At 45.6% G+C, this 18,968-nt stretch overlaps 1 protein-coding gene across 4 annotated transcripts in view; it reads left to right on the plus strand.

Moving 5' to 3' along the window:
• Window positions 1-18,968, plus strand: part of LOC140424847 (integrin beta-1-like) — a 169,610-nt gene that overhangs the window by 142,532 nt on the left and 8,110 nt on the right. For all 4 annotated transcript variants that reach the window (XM_072508341.1, XM_072508340.1, XM_072508339.1 and 1 more), the window contains exons 14-15: window positions 13,414-13,637; window positions 14,875-15,041. In XM_072508341.1, the coding sequence (XP_072364442.1) occupies window positions 13,414-13,637; window positions 14,875-15,041 (391 nt within the window). The remainder of the gene's footprint in view (window positions 1-13,413; window positions 13,638-14,874; window positions 15,042-18,968) is intronic.

Raw genomic sequence — 18,968 nt, forward strand, 5'->3', positions numbered from 1 at the left:
AAGCTTCATTGAATTCTTTTAGGCTGTGACGTGACTCATTGACGAAGGTCGGGCAGTGGATGTGGTGTATGTGGATTTTAGTCAGACATTTGATAAGGTTCCCCATGGTAGGCTCATTCAGAAAGACAACGGGCATGGGATACAGGGAAATTTGGCTGTCTGGATACAGAATTGGCTGGCCGAAAGAAGACAGCGAATGGTTGTGGATGGAAAATATTCCGCCTGGAGGTCGGTGACCAGTGGTGTCTCGCAGGGATCTGTTCTGGGACCTCTGCTCTTTGTGGTTTTTATAAATGATTTAGATGAGGAAGTGGAAGGGTGGGTTAGTACGTTTGCCGATGACACGAAGGTTGGTGGAGTTGTTGTTAGTCCGCGAGGTTTTGCTGCAGTTTTATAAAATCCTGGTTAGACCACACTTGGAATTTTGTGTCCAGTTCTGGTCGCTCCATTATAGGAAGGATGTGGATGCTTTGGAGAGAGTGCAGAGGAGATTTACCAGGATGCTGCCTGGACTGGAGGGCATGTTTTGTGAAGAAAGGTTGAGAGAGCTAGGCTTTTCTCACCGGAGCGAAGAAGGAAGAGAGGTGACATGATAGAGGTGTACAAGGTGATGATAGAGTGGCTAGCCAGAGACTTTACCCCAGGACGTAGATGGCTGTCACGTGGGGACATAATTTGAAGGTGATTGGAGGAAGGTATAGGTGAGATGTCAGAGGTAGGTTCTTTACACAGAGTGTACACACACACTGGGTGCGTGGAATGCACTGCCATCGGAGGTGGTAGAGTCAGAGTCATTAGGGACATTTAAGCGACTCTTGGACAGGCACATGGACAACAGTAAATTGAAGGGGTATAGGTTAGGTTGATCGTAGATTAGGATAAATGGTCGGCACAACATTGTGGGCCGAAGGGCCTGTACTGTGCTGTACTGCTCTATGTTCTATGTATATTGCCTCCCTGGTGCCAGAGTCAAGGATGGCTCTGAACACAGGACATCCTGAAGGGGGAGGGTGAACAACCAGAGGTCGTAGTACACATAGATACTAACAACATAGGCAGGAAGAGTGATGAGGCCCTGCAGAAGGAGTTCGGGAAGTTAGGCAGTAAGCTAAAAAAGCAGGACCTCTACGGTTGTAATCTCAGGATTACTCCCTGTGCCATATGCCAGTGAGGCTGGAAATAGGAGGACAGTGCAGCTAAATATGTGGCTAAACTGGTGGTGTAGGAGGGAGGCTTTCAGATTTCTGAACCACTGGGATCACTTCCGGGGCAGGTGTGATCTGTGCAAGAAGGACGGATTGCATCTAAACTTGGAGGGGCACCGATATCCTGGCTGAGAGGTTTGCTAAAGTCACTCGGGAGGATTTAAACTAGTATGGCAGGGGAGTGGGATCCAGAGCATTAGCTTAGAAGGTGTCATAACTGAAGGGGAAATAGAGAACGACATCACCCTGTCTGCTCAAATGCAGTGGTTTGAAATGTATTTGTTTCAACGCCAGAAGTATAGCAGGTAAGGCAAATGAACTTGGACCATTTATTAGTACTTAGAATTATGATGATGTGGCTATCACAGAAACGGACTGCGGGAGGACACCTCTGAGGGCTCATACAATGAGGCAATCTGGATAGAACTCGGGAACAGGAAGGGGGACAATCACAATGTTGGGTGTTTATTGCAGCCCCCCCCCCCAACTGCTAGCGAGAGAGCAGATAGGTAGAGAGATTTTGGATAGGTGCAAAAGGAACAGGACTTTGGTGGTCAGGTATTTTAATTTCCCTTATATTGACTGGGACTCACTTAGTTCTAGGGGCTTGGATGGAGCAGAGTTTGTAAGGTGAATCCAGGAAGGCTTCTTGATGCAATATGTAGATAGTCCAACTAGGGAACGGGCAGTACTGGACCTGGTATTGGGGAATGAGCCGAGACAGGTGGTTGAGGTTTCAGTAGGGGAACATTTTGGGTGTAGTGACCACAATTCCGTTCATTTTTGGGTTCTTTTGGATAGGGGTGAGGGTAACCCTCGCATTAAGGTACTAAACTGGGGCAAGGCAAATTACGATAACATGAGACAGGAATTGAAGAATTTGGATTGGGTGCGGCTGTTTGAGGGTAAATCAACATCAGACATGTAGGAGTCTTTCAAGCGACAATTGATTAGGATTCAGGAAAGTCATATTCTTGAGAGAATGAAGGATAAGTATGGGAAGTTTAGGGAGCCTTGGATAAAAAGGAATATTGTGAATCTCATCAAAAAGAAAAAGGAAGCTTTTGTACAGTCTTGAAGGGTGGAGTCAGTCGAACCCTTGAGGAGTATAAAGAAAGTAGGAAGATACTTAAGCGGGAAATTAGGAGGGATCATGAAAAGTCCTTGGCAAGTAGGATTAAGGAGAATCCCAAAGCTTTTTATTCATATGTAAAAAGCAAGAGGGTGGCCAGGGGAAAGGATTGGACTACTTAAGGACAGTGGGGGGGGAATCTATGTGTTGAGTCAGAGGAAATGATTGAGGTAATAAATGAGTACTTTGTATCAGTGTTCACCAAAGAAAAGGACTTTGCCGAAGATGATTCTTGGGTAGGGTGTGTGAACAGTCTGGGTCATGTTGACATTGAAAAGGAGGTGGTATTGGGTCTTTTTAAAGATATTACGGTAGGTAAGTCTCCTGGGCCGGATGGACTTTACCCCAAAATACGGAGGGCAGCAAGGGAGGAAATTGCTGGGGCCTTGACTGACATCTTTGTGTCCTCATTGGGGACAGGTGAGATCTCAGAGGACTGGAGAATAGCTAATGTGGTACCGCTTTTTAAGAAAGCTAGCAGGGATCATCCTGGAAATTATAGGCTGGTGAACCTCACGTCGGTCGTAGGTAAATTATTGGGGAGAATTTTCAGGGACAGGATTTATACCCATTTAGAGTACCCAATTCATTTTTTCCAATTAAGGGGCAATTTAGTGTGGCCAATCCACCAACCCTGCACATCTTTGGGTTGTCGGGGCGGAATCCACGCAAACACGGGGAGAATGTGCAAATTCTGCATGGACAGTGATCCAGGGCCGGGATTTGAACCCGGGTCCTCAGCGGCGTGGTCCCAGTGCTAACCACTGCACCACCGTGCTGCCCCTTCCCATATGGAAACAAATGGGCTCATTAGCGATAGACAGCATGGTTTTGTGAAGGGGAGGTCGTGCCTCACTAACTTGATTGAGTTTTTTGAGGAGGTGACAAGGATGATTGATGAGGAGAGGGTGGTGGATGCTGTTTACATGGGCTTCAGTAAAGCATTTGACAAGGTGCCTCATGGCAGACTGGTACAAAAGGTGAAGTCACATGGGATCAGAGGTGAGGTGGTAAGATAGATACACTGGCTCGGTACGGAAGGCAAAGGGTAGCAGTAGAAGGGCGTTTTTCTGAATGGAAAGTTGTGAAGTCTGTTCTGGGGCCTCTGTAGTATACGTAAACAATTCTGAGGAAAATGTAGGTGGTCTGATTAGGAAATTTGCAGATGACACCAAGGTTGGTGCAGTGGCAGATAGTTTTGAGGATTGCCAGAGGATACGGCAGGACAAAGGTTGGAGACTTGGGCAGAGAAATGGCAAATGGAGTTTAATCCAGACAAACGTAAGGTAATGCATTTTGGTAGGTCTTTAACATAGAGGGGAAATATACCGTAAATGGCAAAACTCTTAGGAATATAAAAAGTCAGAGAGATCTGGGCATGCAGGTCCACAGATCTTTGAAAATGGCAACACAAGTGGACAAGGTAGTCATGAAGGCATACTGAATGTTTGCCTTCATTGGGCGGGGCATCGAGTATAAAAACTGGCAAGTCATGCTGCAGTTGTATAGAACCTTGGTAGTGCTGCACTTGGAATATTGCGCACAATTCTGGTCGCCGCACTACCAGAAGGATGTGGAGGCTTTGCGAGGGTGCAGAGGAGGTTTGCCAGGATGTTGCCTGGTCTGGAGGGTGTCAGCTATGCGAAGAGACTGAATAGGCTCAGACTGTTTTCTGAGGGGTGACCTGATAGAGGTCTGCAAGATTGTGAGGGGCATGGAAAGAGTGGATGGGCAGACACACTTTCCCAGGGTGGAGGGGTCAGTCACCAAGGGGCACAGGTTTAAGGTCCGTGGGGCAAATTTTAGAGGAGTTGTGTGAGGGTGGTGAATGCCTGGAATGCGTTGCCAGGGAGGTTGTGGAAGCAGATACATTAATGACATTCAAAAAGCATCTTGACAAATATACATGGATAGGATGGATATAGAGATATACCACAGGGAAGTGCTGAGGGTTTTGGCAAAGGTTGGTATCATGACCGATACAGGCTTGGAGGGCTGAAGGGCATGTTTCTATGCTGTATTGTTCTTTGTTCTTTGAAGAAGGATGAGGACCCTGAGCAATTTGGGTCCTACCACCTGATATCTCTGCTAAATGTGGATGTCAAACTGTTGGCAAAGATCTTGGCCTCGTGGATTGAGGAACTTGTGCCAGGGATAATAGGGGAAGACTAGACGGAGTTTGTAAAGGGGAGGCATCTTTCGGATGACGTTAAGCGTCAATTGAACGTGATAATGATGCCCTCGGAGGGACAATATGTGGAGGTGGCGGTCGCTATTGACGTGGAGAAGGCCTTTGATTGGGTGGAGTGGGAATATCTGTGGGACGTACTGGGACGGTTCGGGCAGGGTTTTGTGGATTGGGTCCAGTTGCTGTTTAGGGCGCCGGTAGCGAGTGTAAGGATGAATTGCGTGAGTTTTGTGTATTTTGGACTACATCAAGGGACAAGACCGGAATGACCACCCTCCCCATTGCTTTTTGTCTTGGCGATAGAGCCACTGACAATGGCGCTTGGAGCGTCAAGGAGTTGGAAAGGGATAGTGCAGGGTAGGGAGCACAGGGTCTCGCTATATGCAAACGATCTATTGCTTTGTATATCGGATCCACTAGGGGGTACTGGGGGGATCCGTATAAAAGTTAAACATGGGGAAGAATGAGGTCTTTTCGATCCAGGACAGGGTGCAGGAGAGTAGATTGGGCGAGCTGCCATTTAAGGTGGTGGGGGCGAGCTTTAGGTATTTGGGCATCCAGGTGGTGTAGGGGAGGCATGCTGGCCTTGCCAAAAATAATGAACTATCACTGGGCAGTGAATATAGCCATGGTTAGGAAGTGGGCTGTTGGGGAGGTGTCGGTGTTGGAACAGTTGGAGGCAGCCTCTTGTAAGGGCACAAGCTTAGGGGCACTGTTGATGGTGCCTTTGCTGTTCTTGCTAGCCAGGTACTCCACATGACCTGTGGTGGTGGCGGCCCTGAGGGTGTGGGGACAGTGGCGGCAGCAACTGAGGTTGGAGGGTGCCTCGGTGTGGGCACTGATCTGTGGGAATCAGATTTGCACCATGGGGGTTGGTCACTGCGTTTTGAAGGTGGCGGCGGGCAGGGGTCGAACGGTTTGGGGACCTATTTGTGGGAGAGCAGTTCCACAAGTCTAGAGGAATTGGTAGAGGACTATGAGCTGCCCAGCAGGATGTGTTCCAGTACTTAAAGGTGCAGGGTTATGTTACGAAGCAGGTTCCGTCGTTTCCCAACTACCGCTCCCTGGGCTGCAGGAAAAGGTGGTGTCGAAAGCCGGAGTTGGTGAGCGTACAGTGTCAGAGATTTATAAGGAGTTAATGGACTGGGAGGGTGCCTCGAAAGGAGAAGTCAAGCGGAAGTGGGAGGAGGAGCTGGGGAGTGAAATGGAAGCTGGTCTGTGGGAGAGTGAATGCATCCTCTTCGTGCTAGACTTGGCCTTATTCAATTCAAAGTAGTCCTTCGGGTGCATATGGCGGTGGCCAGAATGAGTAGGTTTTTTGAGGGGGCGGAAGACAGGTGTGGGCGGTGCACTGGGGGGAGGGGGCGGGGGGTGGGGGGGGGGGGGGGCCTGCGAACCATGTTCTCATGTTTTCGGCATGCCCGAATCTTAAAGGATTTTGGCAGGGGTTTGCAGACTTGATGTCCGAGATGCTGAGGGTGAAGGTGGCCAGGGAGATGGGGCGGTGGGGTGTTATATATTTGTTATAAGATTTCCTGTATGTTCTCTTTTTAGTTTTGGTTGTGTATATAAAAGCCTTGATTAAAATATTTTTTAACCCAAGTGTAACGTCGCCATAGTCCCAGATGACCATAGGCTGCTTTCCCCTTTGAGGGGGTGAGCTGACTGGTGGAGATTTAACTTGAGGATCACCACACCTCAGGCGAGGGGCAAGGTTGAGAAGGCGGGCTTTCGTGAATAACCTCAGCCGGTATGGGAAATGAACCCACATTGCTGGCTTCATTCTGCATCACAAACCAGTTGTCTAATAGCCAACTGAGGTAAACCAGACTTATTACCTCTATGCCTCCTGACCTACATTGGTTCTTAGTCCAGTGACGCTTTGATTAAAATTCTCATCCTTGTTTTTAAATCCCTCAATGCCCTTGCCTCTCCCTAACTCTGGACTCTCCAGCCCCACAATCCTTCAAGATATCTGTTCTCCTGTAATTCTGGCTTCTTGACCATTCCCAATTTTAATAGTTGCACCATTGGTAGATGTTTTCAGTTGCCTGGGCTCTTGAACCTTGTCCTTCCTACAGTTCTCTGCCTCTCTATTTTAGCTTTGCGCAAGTGAAGGAGACACAGCCTGAGTGAGTGAGACACAGCCAGAGTGGGAATTGGAACTTGGTAATTTGGGCAGTGTGGTAATTCAGCGCGGAGTGGGAGGAGGTGCTGTTTCCCATTTTGTTCTGTTTCCTTCGTTTGGCTTTGTAATTGGTAATCAGCAGGGAGAGATCCAGAGTGCATTCCGGGAAGCAGAGAGAAAACCAGGGAGCACTTTGGGAAGGTAGGTGATATAAAATCTTACCCCCAGGTTCCAGCGGCCTTCATTTTCGGGAGCGAGAGAGCCGGGGAGCAGCTTGGTAAGTGACAGATATTCTGCTATTCTGAGTCATCCGACTGGGTGAGCGGGGGGGGAACTGAAAAGTGACGTCACAGGGAAGCTGTGACCTGATTGGCTGATAGGGAATCTGCACTACATTTAAAAATTAAACATTGTTAAACTAATTAAACATAATTAATTAATTACTTCATCATAATTTTGAGGGGTATCTAAGCCAGAGATCGGAGAGTACTGTATTTAGCTTTTACATTTATCGTAGAAATCTAGTGCTAGGAAACATAGTGAGCAGTAACATTTTTTTTTAATTGAAATTTAATTTACTAATTAATTAACACAATGTCAATTAGAGGGGTGCAGTGTTCTGACTGTGAGATGTGGCAGCTCCGGGAGGCTTCCAGCGTCCCGGGTGGCTTCATCTGCAGAAAGTGCACCCAACTGGAGCTCCTCACAGACCGCATGGTTCGGTTGGAGCAGCAGTTGGATGCACTTAGGAGCATGCAGGTGGCAGAAAGCGTCATAGATAGCAGTTATATAAATGTGGTCACACCCAAGGTGCAGGCAGAGAGATAGGTGACCACCAGAAGGGGCAGGCAGTCAGTGCAGGAATCCTCTGTGGTTGTTCCCCTCTCAAACAGGTATACCCCTTTGGATACTGTCGGAGGGGAACAGCCTATCAGGAGAAAAAAGCAGCAGTCAGAGCAGTGGCACCACTGCTGGGTCTGAAGTTCAGCAGGGAGGGTCAAAGCGCAGAAGAGCAATAGTCATAGGGGATTCTATAGTCAGGGGCACAGATGGGCACTTCTGTGGATGTGAAAGAGACTCCAGGATGGTATGTTGCCTCCCTGGTGCCAGGGTCCAGGATGTCTCAGAACGGGTAGCAGGCATCCTGAAGGGGAAGGGCAAACAGGCAGAGGTCGTGATACATATTGGTACTAACGACATAGGCAGGGAGGGAGATGAGGTCCTGCAGCAGAAGTTCAGGGAGCTAGGCAGAAAGTTAAAAGACAGGACCTCCAGGGTTGTAATCTCTGGATTACTCCCTGTGCCACGTGCCAGTGAGGCTAGAAATAGGAAGATAGAGCAGCTAAACACGTGGCTAAACAGCTGGTGTAGGAGGGTGGGTTTCAGTTATCTGGACCACTGGGAGCTCTTCCGGGGCAGGTGTGACCTGTATAAGAAGGATGGGTTGCATCTAAACTGGAGAGGCATAAATATCCTGGCTGCGAGGTTTGCTAGTGTCACATGGGAGGGTTTAAACTCGTATGGCAGGGGGGTGGGTACCGGAGCAATAGGTCAGAAGGTGAAAGCATTGAGGGAGAACTAGGAAATAGGGCCAGTATGGCTCTGAGGAAGAGCAGACAGGGAGATGTTGCTGAAAACAGCGGGACTGGTGGCCTGAAGTGCATATGTTTTAATGCAAGAAGTATAACAGGTAAGATGAACTTAAGAGCTTGGATTAGTACTTGGAACTATGATGTTGTTGCCATTACAGAGACCTGGTTGAGGGAAGGACAGGATTGGCAGCTAAACATTCCAGGATTTAGATGTTTCGGGCAGGATGGAGGGAGAGGTAAAAGGGGCGGAGGAGTTGCGCTACTGGTTAGGGAGAATATCACAGCTGTACTGCGGGAGGACACGTCCGAGGGCAGCGAGGCTATATGGGTAGAGATCAGGAATAAGAACGGTGCAGTCACAAAGTTGGGGGTTTACTACAGGCAACCCAACAGCCAGCGGGAGATAGAGGAGCAGATAGGTAGACAGGTTTTCATAGATTATCATAGAATTTACAGTGCAGAAGGAGGCCATTCGGTCCATCGAGTCTGCACCGGCTCTTGGAAAGAGCACCCTACCCAAGGTCAACACCGCCACCCTATCCCCATAACCCAGTAACCCCACCCAACACTAAGGGTTTTGGAAAGGAGTAAAAGCAACAGGGTTGTTGTGATGGGAGACTAACTTCCCCAATATTGACTGGGACTCAGACTGCTAGGGGCTTGGACGGGGCAGAGTTTGTAAGGAGCATCCAGGAGGGCTTCTTAAAACAATATGTAGATAGTCCAACTAGGGAAGGGGCTGCACTGGACCTGGTATTGGGGAATGAGCCCAGCCAGATGGTAGAAGTTTCAGTAGGAGAGCATTTCGGGAACAGTGACCACAATTCAGTAAGTTTTAAAGTGCTGGTGGACAAGTATAAGAGTGGTCCTCCGGTGAATGTGCTAAATTGGGGGAAGGCTAATTATAACAATATCAGGCAGGAACTGAAGAATATAGATTGGGGGCGGATGTTTGAGGGTAAATCCACATCTGACATGTGGGAGGTTTTCAAATGTCAGTTGAAAAGAATTCAGGACCGGCATGTTCCTGTGAGGAAGAAGGTTAAATATGGCAAATTTCGCGATCCTTGGATGACGAGGGATATTGTAGGCCTCGTCAAAAAGAAAAAGGAGGCATTTGTCAGGGCTAGAAGGCTGGGAACAGACGAAGCCTGCCTGGAATATAAGGAAAGTAGAAAGGAACTTGTGCAAGGAGTCAGGAGAGCTAAAAGGGGTCACGAAAAATCATTGGCAAATAGGGTTAAGGAAAATCCCAAGGCTTTTTACACGTACATAAAAAGCAAGAGGGTAGCCAGGGAAAGGGTTGGCCCACTGAAGGACAGGGGAGGGAATCTATGTGTGGAGCCAGTGGAAATGGGCGAGGTAGTAAATTAATACATTGACCAAAGAGAAGGAATTGGTGGATGTTGAGTCTGACGAAGCGTGTGTAGATAGCCTGGGTCACATTGAGATCCAAAAAGACGAGGTGTTAGGCGTCTTAAAAAAATATTACGGTGGATAAGTCCCCAGGGCCTGATGGGATCTACCCCAGAATACTGAAGGAGGCAATGGAGGAAATTGCTGAGGCCTTGACAGAAATCTTTGGATCCTCACTGTCTTCAGGTGATGTCCCGGAGGACTGGAGAATAGCCAGTGTTGTTCCTTTGTTTAAGAAGGGTAGCAAGGATAATCCAGGGAGAGAATTCTTCGAAACAGGATCTACTCCCATTTGGAAGTATTAGCGAGAGGCAGCACTGTTTTGTGAAGGGGAGGTCGTGTCTCACTAACTTGATAGAGTTTTTCGAGGAGGTCACAAGATGATTGCAGGTAGGGCAGTGGATGTTGTCTATATGGACTTCAGTAAGGCCTTTGACAAGGTCCCTCATGCCAGACTGGTACAAAAGGTGAAGTCACACGGGATCAGAGGTGAGCTGGCAAGATGGATACAGAACTGGCTAGGTCATAGAAGGCAGAGAGTAGCAATGGAAGGGTGCTTTTCTGATTGGAGGGCTGTGACTAGTGGTGTTCCGTAGGGGTCAGTGCTGGGACCTTTGCTGTTCGTAATATATATAAATGATTTGGAGCAAAATGTAACTGGTCTGATTCGTAAGTTTGCGGACGACACAAAAGTTGATGGAATTGCGGATAGCGATGAGGACTGTCGGAGGATACAGCATGATTTAGATCGTTTGGAGACTTGGGTGGCGAGATGGCAGATGGAGTTTAATTCGGACAAATGTGAGCTAATGCATTTTGGAAGGTCTAATACATGTAGGGAATATACAGTGAATGGTAGAACCCTCAAGAGTATTGACAGTCAGAGATCTTGTTGTACAGGTCACAGAAAGGGGCAACACAGGTGGAGAAGGTAGTCAAGAAGGCATACGGCATGCTTGCCTTCATTAGCCGGGGCATTGAGTATAAAAATTGGCAAGTCATGTTGCAGCTGTATTGAACCTTAGGCCACACTTGAAGTATAGTGTTCAATTCTGGTCGCCACACTACCAGAAGGCTTTAGAGAGGGTGCAGAAGAGATTTACTGGGATGTTGCCTGGGATGGAGGGCATTAGCTATGAAGAGAGGTTGAACAAACTTGGTTTGTTCTCACTGGAACGAAGAAGGTTGAGGGGCGACCTGATAGAGGTCTACAAAATTATGAGGGGCATAGACAGAGTGGATAGTCGGAGACTTTCCCAGGGTAGCGGGGTCAATTACTAGGGTGCATAGGTTTAAGGTGCGAGGGGCAAGGTTTAGAGGAGATGTGTGAGGCAAGTTTTTTTTTTTTTTACACACCGAGGGTAGTGGGTGCCTGAAACTCGCTGCCAGAGGAGGTGGTGGAAGCAGCGACGATAGTGACATTTAAGGGGCATCTTGACAAATACATGAATAGGATGAGAATAGAGGGGTACGGACCCTGGAAGTGTAGAAGGTTTTAGTTTAGACGGGCAGCATGGTCGGCGCAGGCTTGGAGGGCCGAAGGGCCTGTTCTTGTGCTGTACTTTTCTTTATTCTTTGTTATTTCACTTTCCTCATTTAAGATGTTCCTTAAAACTTACCTCCTTGACCAAGCTTTGGTTAACTGAGCTTGGTAACTCCTTGTGTGACTTGATGTTATAGTCATAATTTTACAATACGAAAAGAAGCCTTTCGGCCTATCTTGTCTGCGCCAAGCACAAGCATGTATATTCAAATCCCCCTTTCCAGCACCTTGTCCCTAGCTTGTATGCTATGGTATTTGATGTGCTCGTCTAAATGCTTCTTAAATGTTGAGGGTTCCTGCATCTACCATCCTTTCAGGAACTGACTCCAGATTCCCACCACCCTCTGGGTGAAAATGTTTTTCCTCAAACCCCCTCTAAATCTATGTCCCTGGTTATTGACCCCTTTACTAAGGGGAAAGGTTCCTTCCTATCTATGTCCCTCATAATTCTGTATACCTCAATCAGGTCCCCTATCAGCCTTCTCTGCACTAAGGAAAACTAACCAGCCTGTCATAGCTGAAACGCTCCAGTCCAGGCAACATCCTGGTGATTCTCAGCTGCACCCTTTCTAGTGCAATCGCATCCTTCCTAGTGTGGTGATCAGAACTGCACACAGTACTCTAGCTGTGGCCTAACGAGTATTTTATGCAGCTCATATTTTTCTTTAAATTGCTTCTGTGAAGTGTCTAGGAAGGTTTTATTATGCTAAAGGCAAATAGAATTGAAACTGTGGGTATTGCATTCTGCCCCCAAAATGCTAATTTCTTTCATTAGGCCAAAGCTGAGATTTTGAGACAGAAGATACACTCGGGGCAGCACAGTGGCGCAGTGGTTAATACTGCTGCATCACGGCGCTGAGGACCCGGGTTCGATCCCGGCTCTGGGTCACTGTCCGTGTGGAGTTTGCACATTCTCCCCGTGTTTGTGTGGGTTTCGCCCCCACATCCCAAAGATGTGCCAGGTAAGTGGATTGGCAACGCTAAATTGCCCCTTAATTGGAAAAAAATAATTGGGTACTCTACATTTATATTAAACAAAATTGTACTTTTAAGAAGGCCTATGGAGTGTTGGCCTTTATTGGTAGAGGGATTGAGTTCCGGAGTCGGGAGGTCATGTTGCAGCTGTACAGAACTCTGGTCCGGCCGCATTTGGAGTATTGCGTACAGTTCTGGTCACCGCATTATAGGAAGGACGTGGAGGCTTTGGAGCGGGTGCAGAGGAGGTTTACCAGGATGTTGCCTGGTATGGAGGGAAAATCTTATGAGGAAAGGCTGACGGACTTGAGGTTGTTTTCGTTGGAGAGAAGAAGGTTAAGAGGAGACTTAATAGAGGCATACAAAATGATCAGGGGGTTGGATAGGGTGGACAGTGAGAGCCTTCTCCCGCGGATGGATATGGCTGGCACGAGGGGACATAACTTTAAACTGAGGGGTAATAGATATAGGACAGAGGTCAGAGGTAGGTTCTTTACGCAAAGAGTAGTGAGGCCGTGGAATGCCCTACCTGCTACAGTAGTGAACTCGCCAACATTGAGGGCATTTAAAAGTTTATTGGATAAACATATGGATGATAATGGCATAGTGTAGGTTAGATGGCTTTTGTTTCGGTGCAACATCGTGGGCCGAAGGGCCTGTACTGCGCTGTATTGTTCTATGTTCTATGTTCTAAGTCACTTTAATTTCTATGAAATAAGGTCCACCCTTTTATTTTTTAAAACACATGCCAAGCAAAAGAATAGTTATGCTCATCTATTTTTGTCTCATTAGTGTGCTCATTTTCATGCTGTAATTAACGTAGCTTGGAACATAAAGTTTATGAAAGCGTTTTAGTATTCAAATTATACATACACTGTGGAAAGTGCCGGCAATCTTGTGATGTGTGGAAAAAAAACTTTATCATGCAGTGATTCGAATCTGGAATGCAATGTCTGGAAGTGCGGTGGAGGCAGATTTAATTGTGGCATTCAAGAGGGCGTTAGATGATTACTTGGATAGAAACAATGTACAGGAGTCTGGAGAAAACCAGGAGAATGGCGCTAATGGTGCAAACACGATGGGCCAAATGGCAGCCTCCTGTAACAATTCTGCGATTCTGTACATTTTATGTAAACTGCTTTATCCAAATTATTCAGTCTATATTTGAATCTTCAAAGTGCCATTGTTGGAACGTTTGCACAGACTAACATTTTCAATACTGTGTGCTTTATAGGGATTGTGTACAGTGCAAAGCCTTTCAAAAAGGACCCAAAAAAGATACCTGTGATCAGTGTGACTTTGAGGTGACGCTGGTGAAAAAGGTTGAGTTGCCACAACCAGGCGAAGTTCCATCAATTGCTCATTGTAAGGAGAAGGATGAGGATGACTGTTGGTTCTACTTTTCCTATTCCGTTAATGACCAGAATGTTCCAGAAGTTCATGTTACTGAAAACCCAGGTGAGAGCGGTGTGTGTTTGAAGCAGTGATGAGCCAAATTTGCCCCAAGCAGATACTGAACTGTTAAGTTGTGGTTCAATATAGTGCTACATATTTTAAATTGGAAAAAAATGCAAGAAACACACTGAAGGTCATTCATCTTCTGAAAACATTGCTTCCATTGGAATTGGGAAAGAAAGGCACAGTCCCTGTTCAGACTAGCCAGAACAGAAGAGGAAGGAGACAAATTTAGCCTGCATCAGTCATACTAGCTCATTAGAAGAGTTGATAGCTGTTGACCACTTCTTAATCCCGACTGGTATTTTGCCATTGTAAACACTTGAGAGCTCACAGACCAGCTATGAAAAGCTATTGGCAATAAAATAGGTGAGCAAAATAGCACGAGAAATGGTAAGAAACTGACAGCAAAGGACTTGTCAAATTTAATTTTTTTTTTAAATGAAAATGCTAGTCAAATAAAAACTTCAGTTGTTCGAAGCATACTACAGGCAAGTCAGCAGTTATAAGTACAAAAGACCTTTTGGTTGGGTCTCTTGCATCAGAACAGATATGCCAAGAAAACAGTTGCTGCTATAACTTCTAATGAAGAGGTAACGTTCTCTTGAGGAACTGTACTATATGGAGAAAAATGTGAAAGGAATGTAGAATATCAGTTGGTGTAGGTATAAGTTTAAAATGAAGGATATTTTTAATGACTAAATTTCATACATTTCAAGGTCCTTATTCTTGTAAAAACTGGTTTGCTTCAATGTGGAACATGAAAGTACATTAATTGTTTGTATAATGCAAGCCAGGTTATAATCTTGCCAGAAGGGAATACAATATTTAACGGCTCTGTGTAAGATGAGTTGCGTGTCTAATCAATTTAATGTACTCTTAGAGGCCGACATTAGCCCATATGTTATATCCGTTTGATTACATTCCCTAGGGATGTGAAATATTTTAAGAATGGGAACGAAATAATTCAAATGAAAACAGCCAAAACGTAACAGCTGGTAGAGTTGCTATGACCTTCATGCATTTTGACAGATTCCATATTTCTCAGTGCATCTAATTTAGTTGGTGGTGCTAACAACACAATTATGGGAGGGCTCTGATCTGATTCTGAAGAATAGCTATAATAGAGATTATCCCAAAGCCCATTAAAATCTAAAGTGGGCTTTATTTAGTTATACGAAATAATTCTGTATTCAAAGGAAATCTTTTTACAAATTTTATTTTTAATATTTTCTTCTAGAATGTCCGCAAGCACCTGACATCATTCCAATTGTAGCTGGTGTGGTTGCTGGTATTGTCTTGATAGGCCTTGCCTTGTTGCTGATATGGAAATTGCTGATGATCATTCATGACAGGAGGGAATTTGCAAAATTTGAAAAGGAGAAAATGAATGCCAAATGGGATACAGTAAGTATATTCATATTTGGAAAATGATCAAAAAAACAATTCAGTCACAGGCTGAACAAAATAACAAAGAATCCTATCCATGAAATTGAGCTTTTACCTTTTGTTACATAAGATTATGGTCTTGGTACCAGATTTTCAGATCCCATTGTTCAGAATGTGAATGACACCTTGTATATTGCTCCAAGCTGGTAGTAATGTGCTATCAGAAATATGTCATGTGGCAACATATCTGATTAAAAATGTCATGGTAATTTTCTGTTACTAATAAAAATGAGGTTATAATGTGTTAGGTGTTTATCCAAAGAGAATACTATATGAATTAACAGCCAGGAAATAATCCTTGCAGCACTGGTCTAGAGGGGAGATGTATGTTTTTCTCTATGGATAGCTGTGTTCTGACATGCTGAAACTGTTAACAATTTTGGATCTCTTAATTTTTTTAAAATTTAAAGTACCCCAATTCTTTATTTTCCAATTAAGGGGCAATTTAGCATGGCCAATTCACCTACCCTGCACATCTTTGGGTTGCGGGGGTGAGACCCACGCAGACACTGGGAGAATGTGCAAACTCCACACGGACAGTGATCCTGGGCCAGGTTCGAACCCGGGTCCTCGGCGCCTTGAGGCAGCAGTGCCGGGGCCAGGATTGTACCCGAGTCCTCAGCGCCTTGAGACAGCAGTGATAACCACTGCGCCACCGTGCCGCCCTTGGATCTCTTGAATAAAGGTATTGCAAAGATCCACATAGGTAGACTGTTATTTGCAACCTCGAATGTATGCTCCTTTCCACATTTACCTAAATCCAAAAAGTGTTGCCAGAGTACTGGCTAGGAATCACTCTCTACTCACCTCCCAGAAGTGTGTAAAAGACGGTGCTGGTATTTTAACAAGTTAAAACCATGCCAACTTCCTTAATAGAGAACTAGTATGGTTCTGAATTCTAACAAGGAGCACTCTGCCCTATTAGTCATTGATCTATCACAGTTATTGGGAGTAGGGTGGAAGAATCCTACACACAAATGATTGGTCTACCATTGCAGGTTTCCATTAGAAAGCAAGGCTGGATAGTTATTAACACCATGGACCTTCCTGGTTCCAGTATTGGAGCTTGCCATAGAAGGTTGATTTTGAGCTTTGATTGCCAGTGTGTCATCTTTCAGCTATGTGAACCCCTTTATCTCCCACTTTCTCTTGTGTCCTCGAAGTCGCTGGTTTATCATTGGGCTACTGATGGAACGTTTCAGCTATGAAGAGAGACTGGATACACTGGGGTCGTATTCCTTGGAGCAGAGAAAGCTGAGGGGGGAACCTGATTGGGATGTACCAATTGAGGGGCATAGAGTAGGTAGGACAAAGTTTTTCCCTTTAGTTGAGGGGTCAATAACGAGGGGGCATAGATTTATGGTAATAAGTAGGAGATTTGGAGGTGATTTGAGGAAAAACCTTTTCACCCAGAGGGTGGCGGGAATCTGGAACTCTGCCTGAAAGACCGGAACCCTCACAACATTCAAGAAGCGTTTTGATGAGTACTTTAAACTCCATAGCATACAAGGCTACGGACCAAGTGCTGGATAATGGGATTCAAATAGGTAGGTGCTTGATAACAGACACGATGAGCCAAAGAGCCTCTTTCTGTGCTGTAAACCATTACTCTATGAATACATAGGTAGCAAGGGCTCAAGCAACATGTTGAACACCACAACTCATTGTGTGCATTGCTACCATCCTCTGAATCATAGCATTGACATGCAGTCTACCCCATTGAATGGTGGTACAACCAGTTGAAGGTGTGGAGCACCATCAGCAGCTGCTTGCCTTTCTGAAATCCAGTCATGGTCAACACCATACCCTGAAACATGCTTGTGTTTGCTTGCTTCGCTTTCAAATTATACCACCCCTCCCCGAGCTGTAGGGTGGGATTCTCCGGCTGCATCCACCCAGTGACCGTAGAATCCCACCCGCGGTCAGTGGAGTTCTCCATTGTACACTTGTTGCCCGTGACGTTCTTGCGGCAGTCAGGGCGGGAGAATCCCGCCTGTAATCACTCCAAATCTAAGGTGCATCCTCCTCCGTTATCTGGTGGGCACTCAAGTCTTTTTTCAATAGCGAAGTTCCAGTGCAGATTAAACTTCTGTATAAAATATATCCAAGCAAGTCAGAATTTTAAATGTAGGTTACAAAGGCCATCCTTCTGCTCATATTGTGACAGTAAGCCCTAAACAAGACAGTTTCTAGTAGGCTTTCTCATAAATGTGTTTAACCTGGTGTTGTGAGTTCTTTCTATACTCTTTTCTCTGTCCTTTCTGTGGCTCTGTTCCAATTATGGCAATCTGTGAATTTGCCTTTCTTTCTATGTCCTAATGCTTAAGAGTCGCCAGGTATCAAATGATACCACCACAAGTTTCAACCGGCTATCGATCAAAGAGCCAAACACCAGTTAGTTAGTTCAAGGTCAAGGGTACTTTATTTACACACAATTAGTCAAGCAACATAAACACTACTAGTTAACTACACCTATCGACTAAGACAACCAGTACTTAACTTCAGGCACCCGGCTTAGGTCAGAAAACAGTGGCTGCTGTTCGATTCTGGATCTTTCAAGTCCGAAGGAGTAATTGCTGCTCAGCTAGGCTCATCCGTCTGTTAGCGAGCGTTGAACTTGTACTTGCTTCTGGTGTTGCTGCACTTGGAGATGGCCGTGGCCGGGGTACCAGGACCAAGAGAGAGCGAACATGGACTCCTCTTCTTATACTTGGGGGTTTTTGCTCTCTTTTGGGCAGTCCTTCGATTTGGGCCTCACTAATTGGGTGATCCCTGATCACTCCGTTCGATTCCTAACCAATAAGTGGGCGGGGATCTAGATGGCTGGGCGTGTCCCAAGCGGTCACTGACCCCTTTGTTTGCATTGCTCTTGAACAGGGAGTGGCGCCGAAATGTCTGGGACTGTCCCGGTTGCTTGAGTACCAGTCCTTTGTTTTGGTGAAGATGGGCCATCAAATGCTAATCGGCCCCATTAAAATGCTAATTGGACAGAGTTTCGATACCGTCTGCACTTCTTGCTTGCAAATATGCATTTCAGGCCTTGAGCCTGCCTGAGTCTTGGCTTGTCTATTTTACCCACTAGGCTTTGCGAGTTTCTCTGTACCTAGTTGGAAGTGGCCATCCCAGATGGCTACACTGGGTAATCATAGCCCACTGCAAAACTGAATCTTGCTGTAAGGGAACTCAGTGGCATGTTCGTGTAGTCTGGAGCTTGTCTCATTCCTGGAACAGTGCCCTTTTTGTTTGTTACAATAATCCGCCTTGCTGCTTGGTCCTGGATCTTTCGCATGAGCCTTTTTAAAATTCTGACTTGCTTGGACATATTTTATACAAACGTTTAATCTGCACTGGAACTTTGCTGTTGAAATAAGACTTAAGTGCCCCTTGTGATTTCCCAATGATGTCCCAAGGGACTGCGTCTAGAATGACATTGGTATGAAAATATATTCTTAGTGCTAAGGAATTCTGTACAGTACAGTCAATTCAATGAGTGTTTACACAACACCTTAAATTGATGACTCGTTTACACAAATAATCCTCTATACCATGTGCAGTACTGCATTGGAGATAAATTTAGCCTATCAAATTTCAGTCTTTCTGAATAACTTGAAGTTAACGGAGGTGCCAGTAAAAGTAATGGGATAGATCATCCAAAACCGAACAACAATCAAATATTTCAGCGAGTCTTGTGGGGCATTTTTCAAGCCTTTCCTTTCTCCTCCTCCCTTTTTCCTGTCATTCAGAATGCTGAACTCAGCAGCATGAAGGTGAAGTTGTTTGGAAGTACAATGGTTGAATTTATCCTTTTATATTCTCATTGTCCAAATTTTTCAATATAATTAGGTGATGTTGACCATTTGGGGCTGAATTTCCTCTCCATGATTA

Source organism: Scyliorhinus torazame, chromosome 6 (genome assembly GCF_047496885.1).
Source record: "Scyliorhinus torazame isolate Kashiwa2021f chromosome 6, sScyTor2.1, whole genome shotgun sequence".
NCBI lineage: Eukaryota > Metazoa > Chordata > Chondrichthyes > Carcharhiniformes > Scyliorhinidae > Scyliorhinus > Scyliorhinus torazame.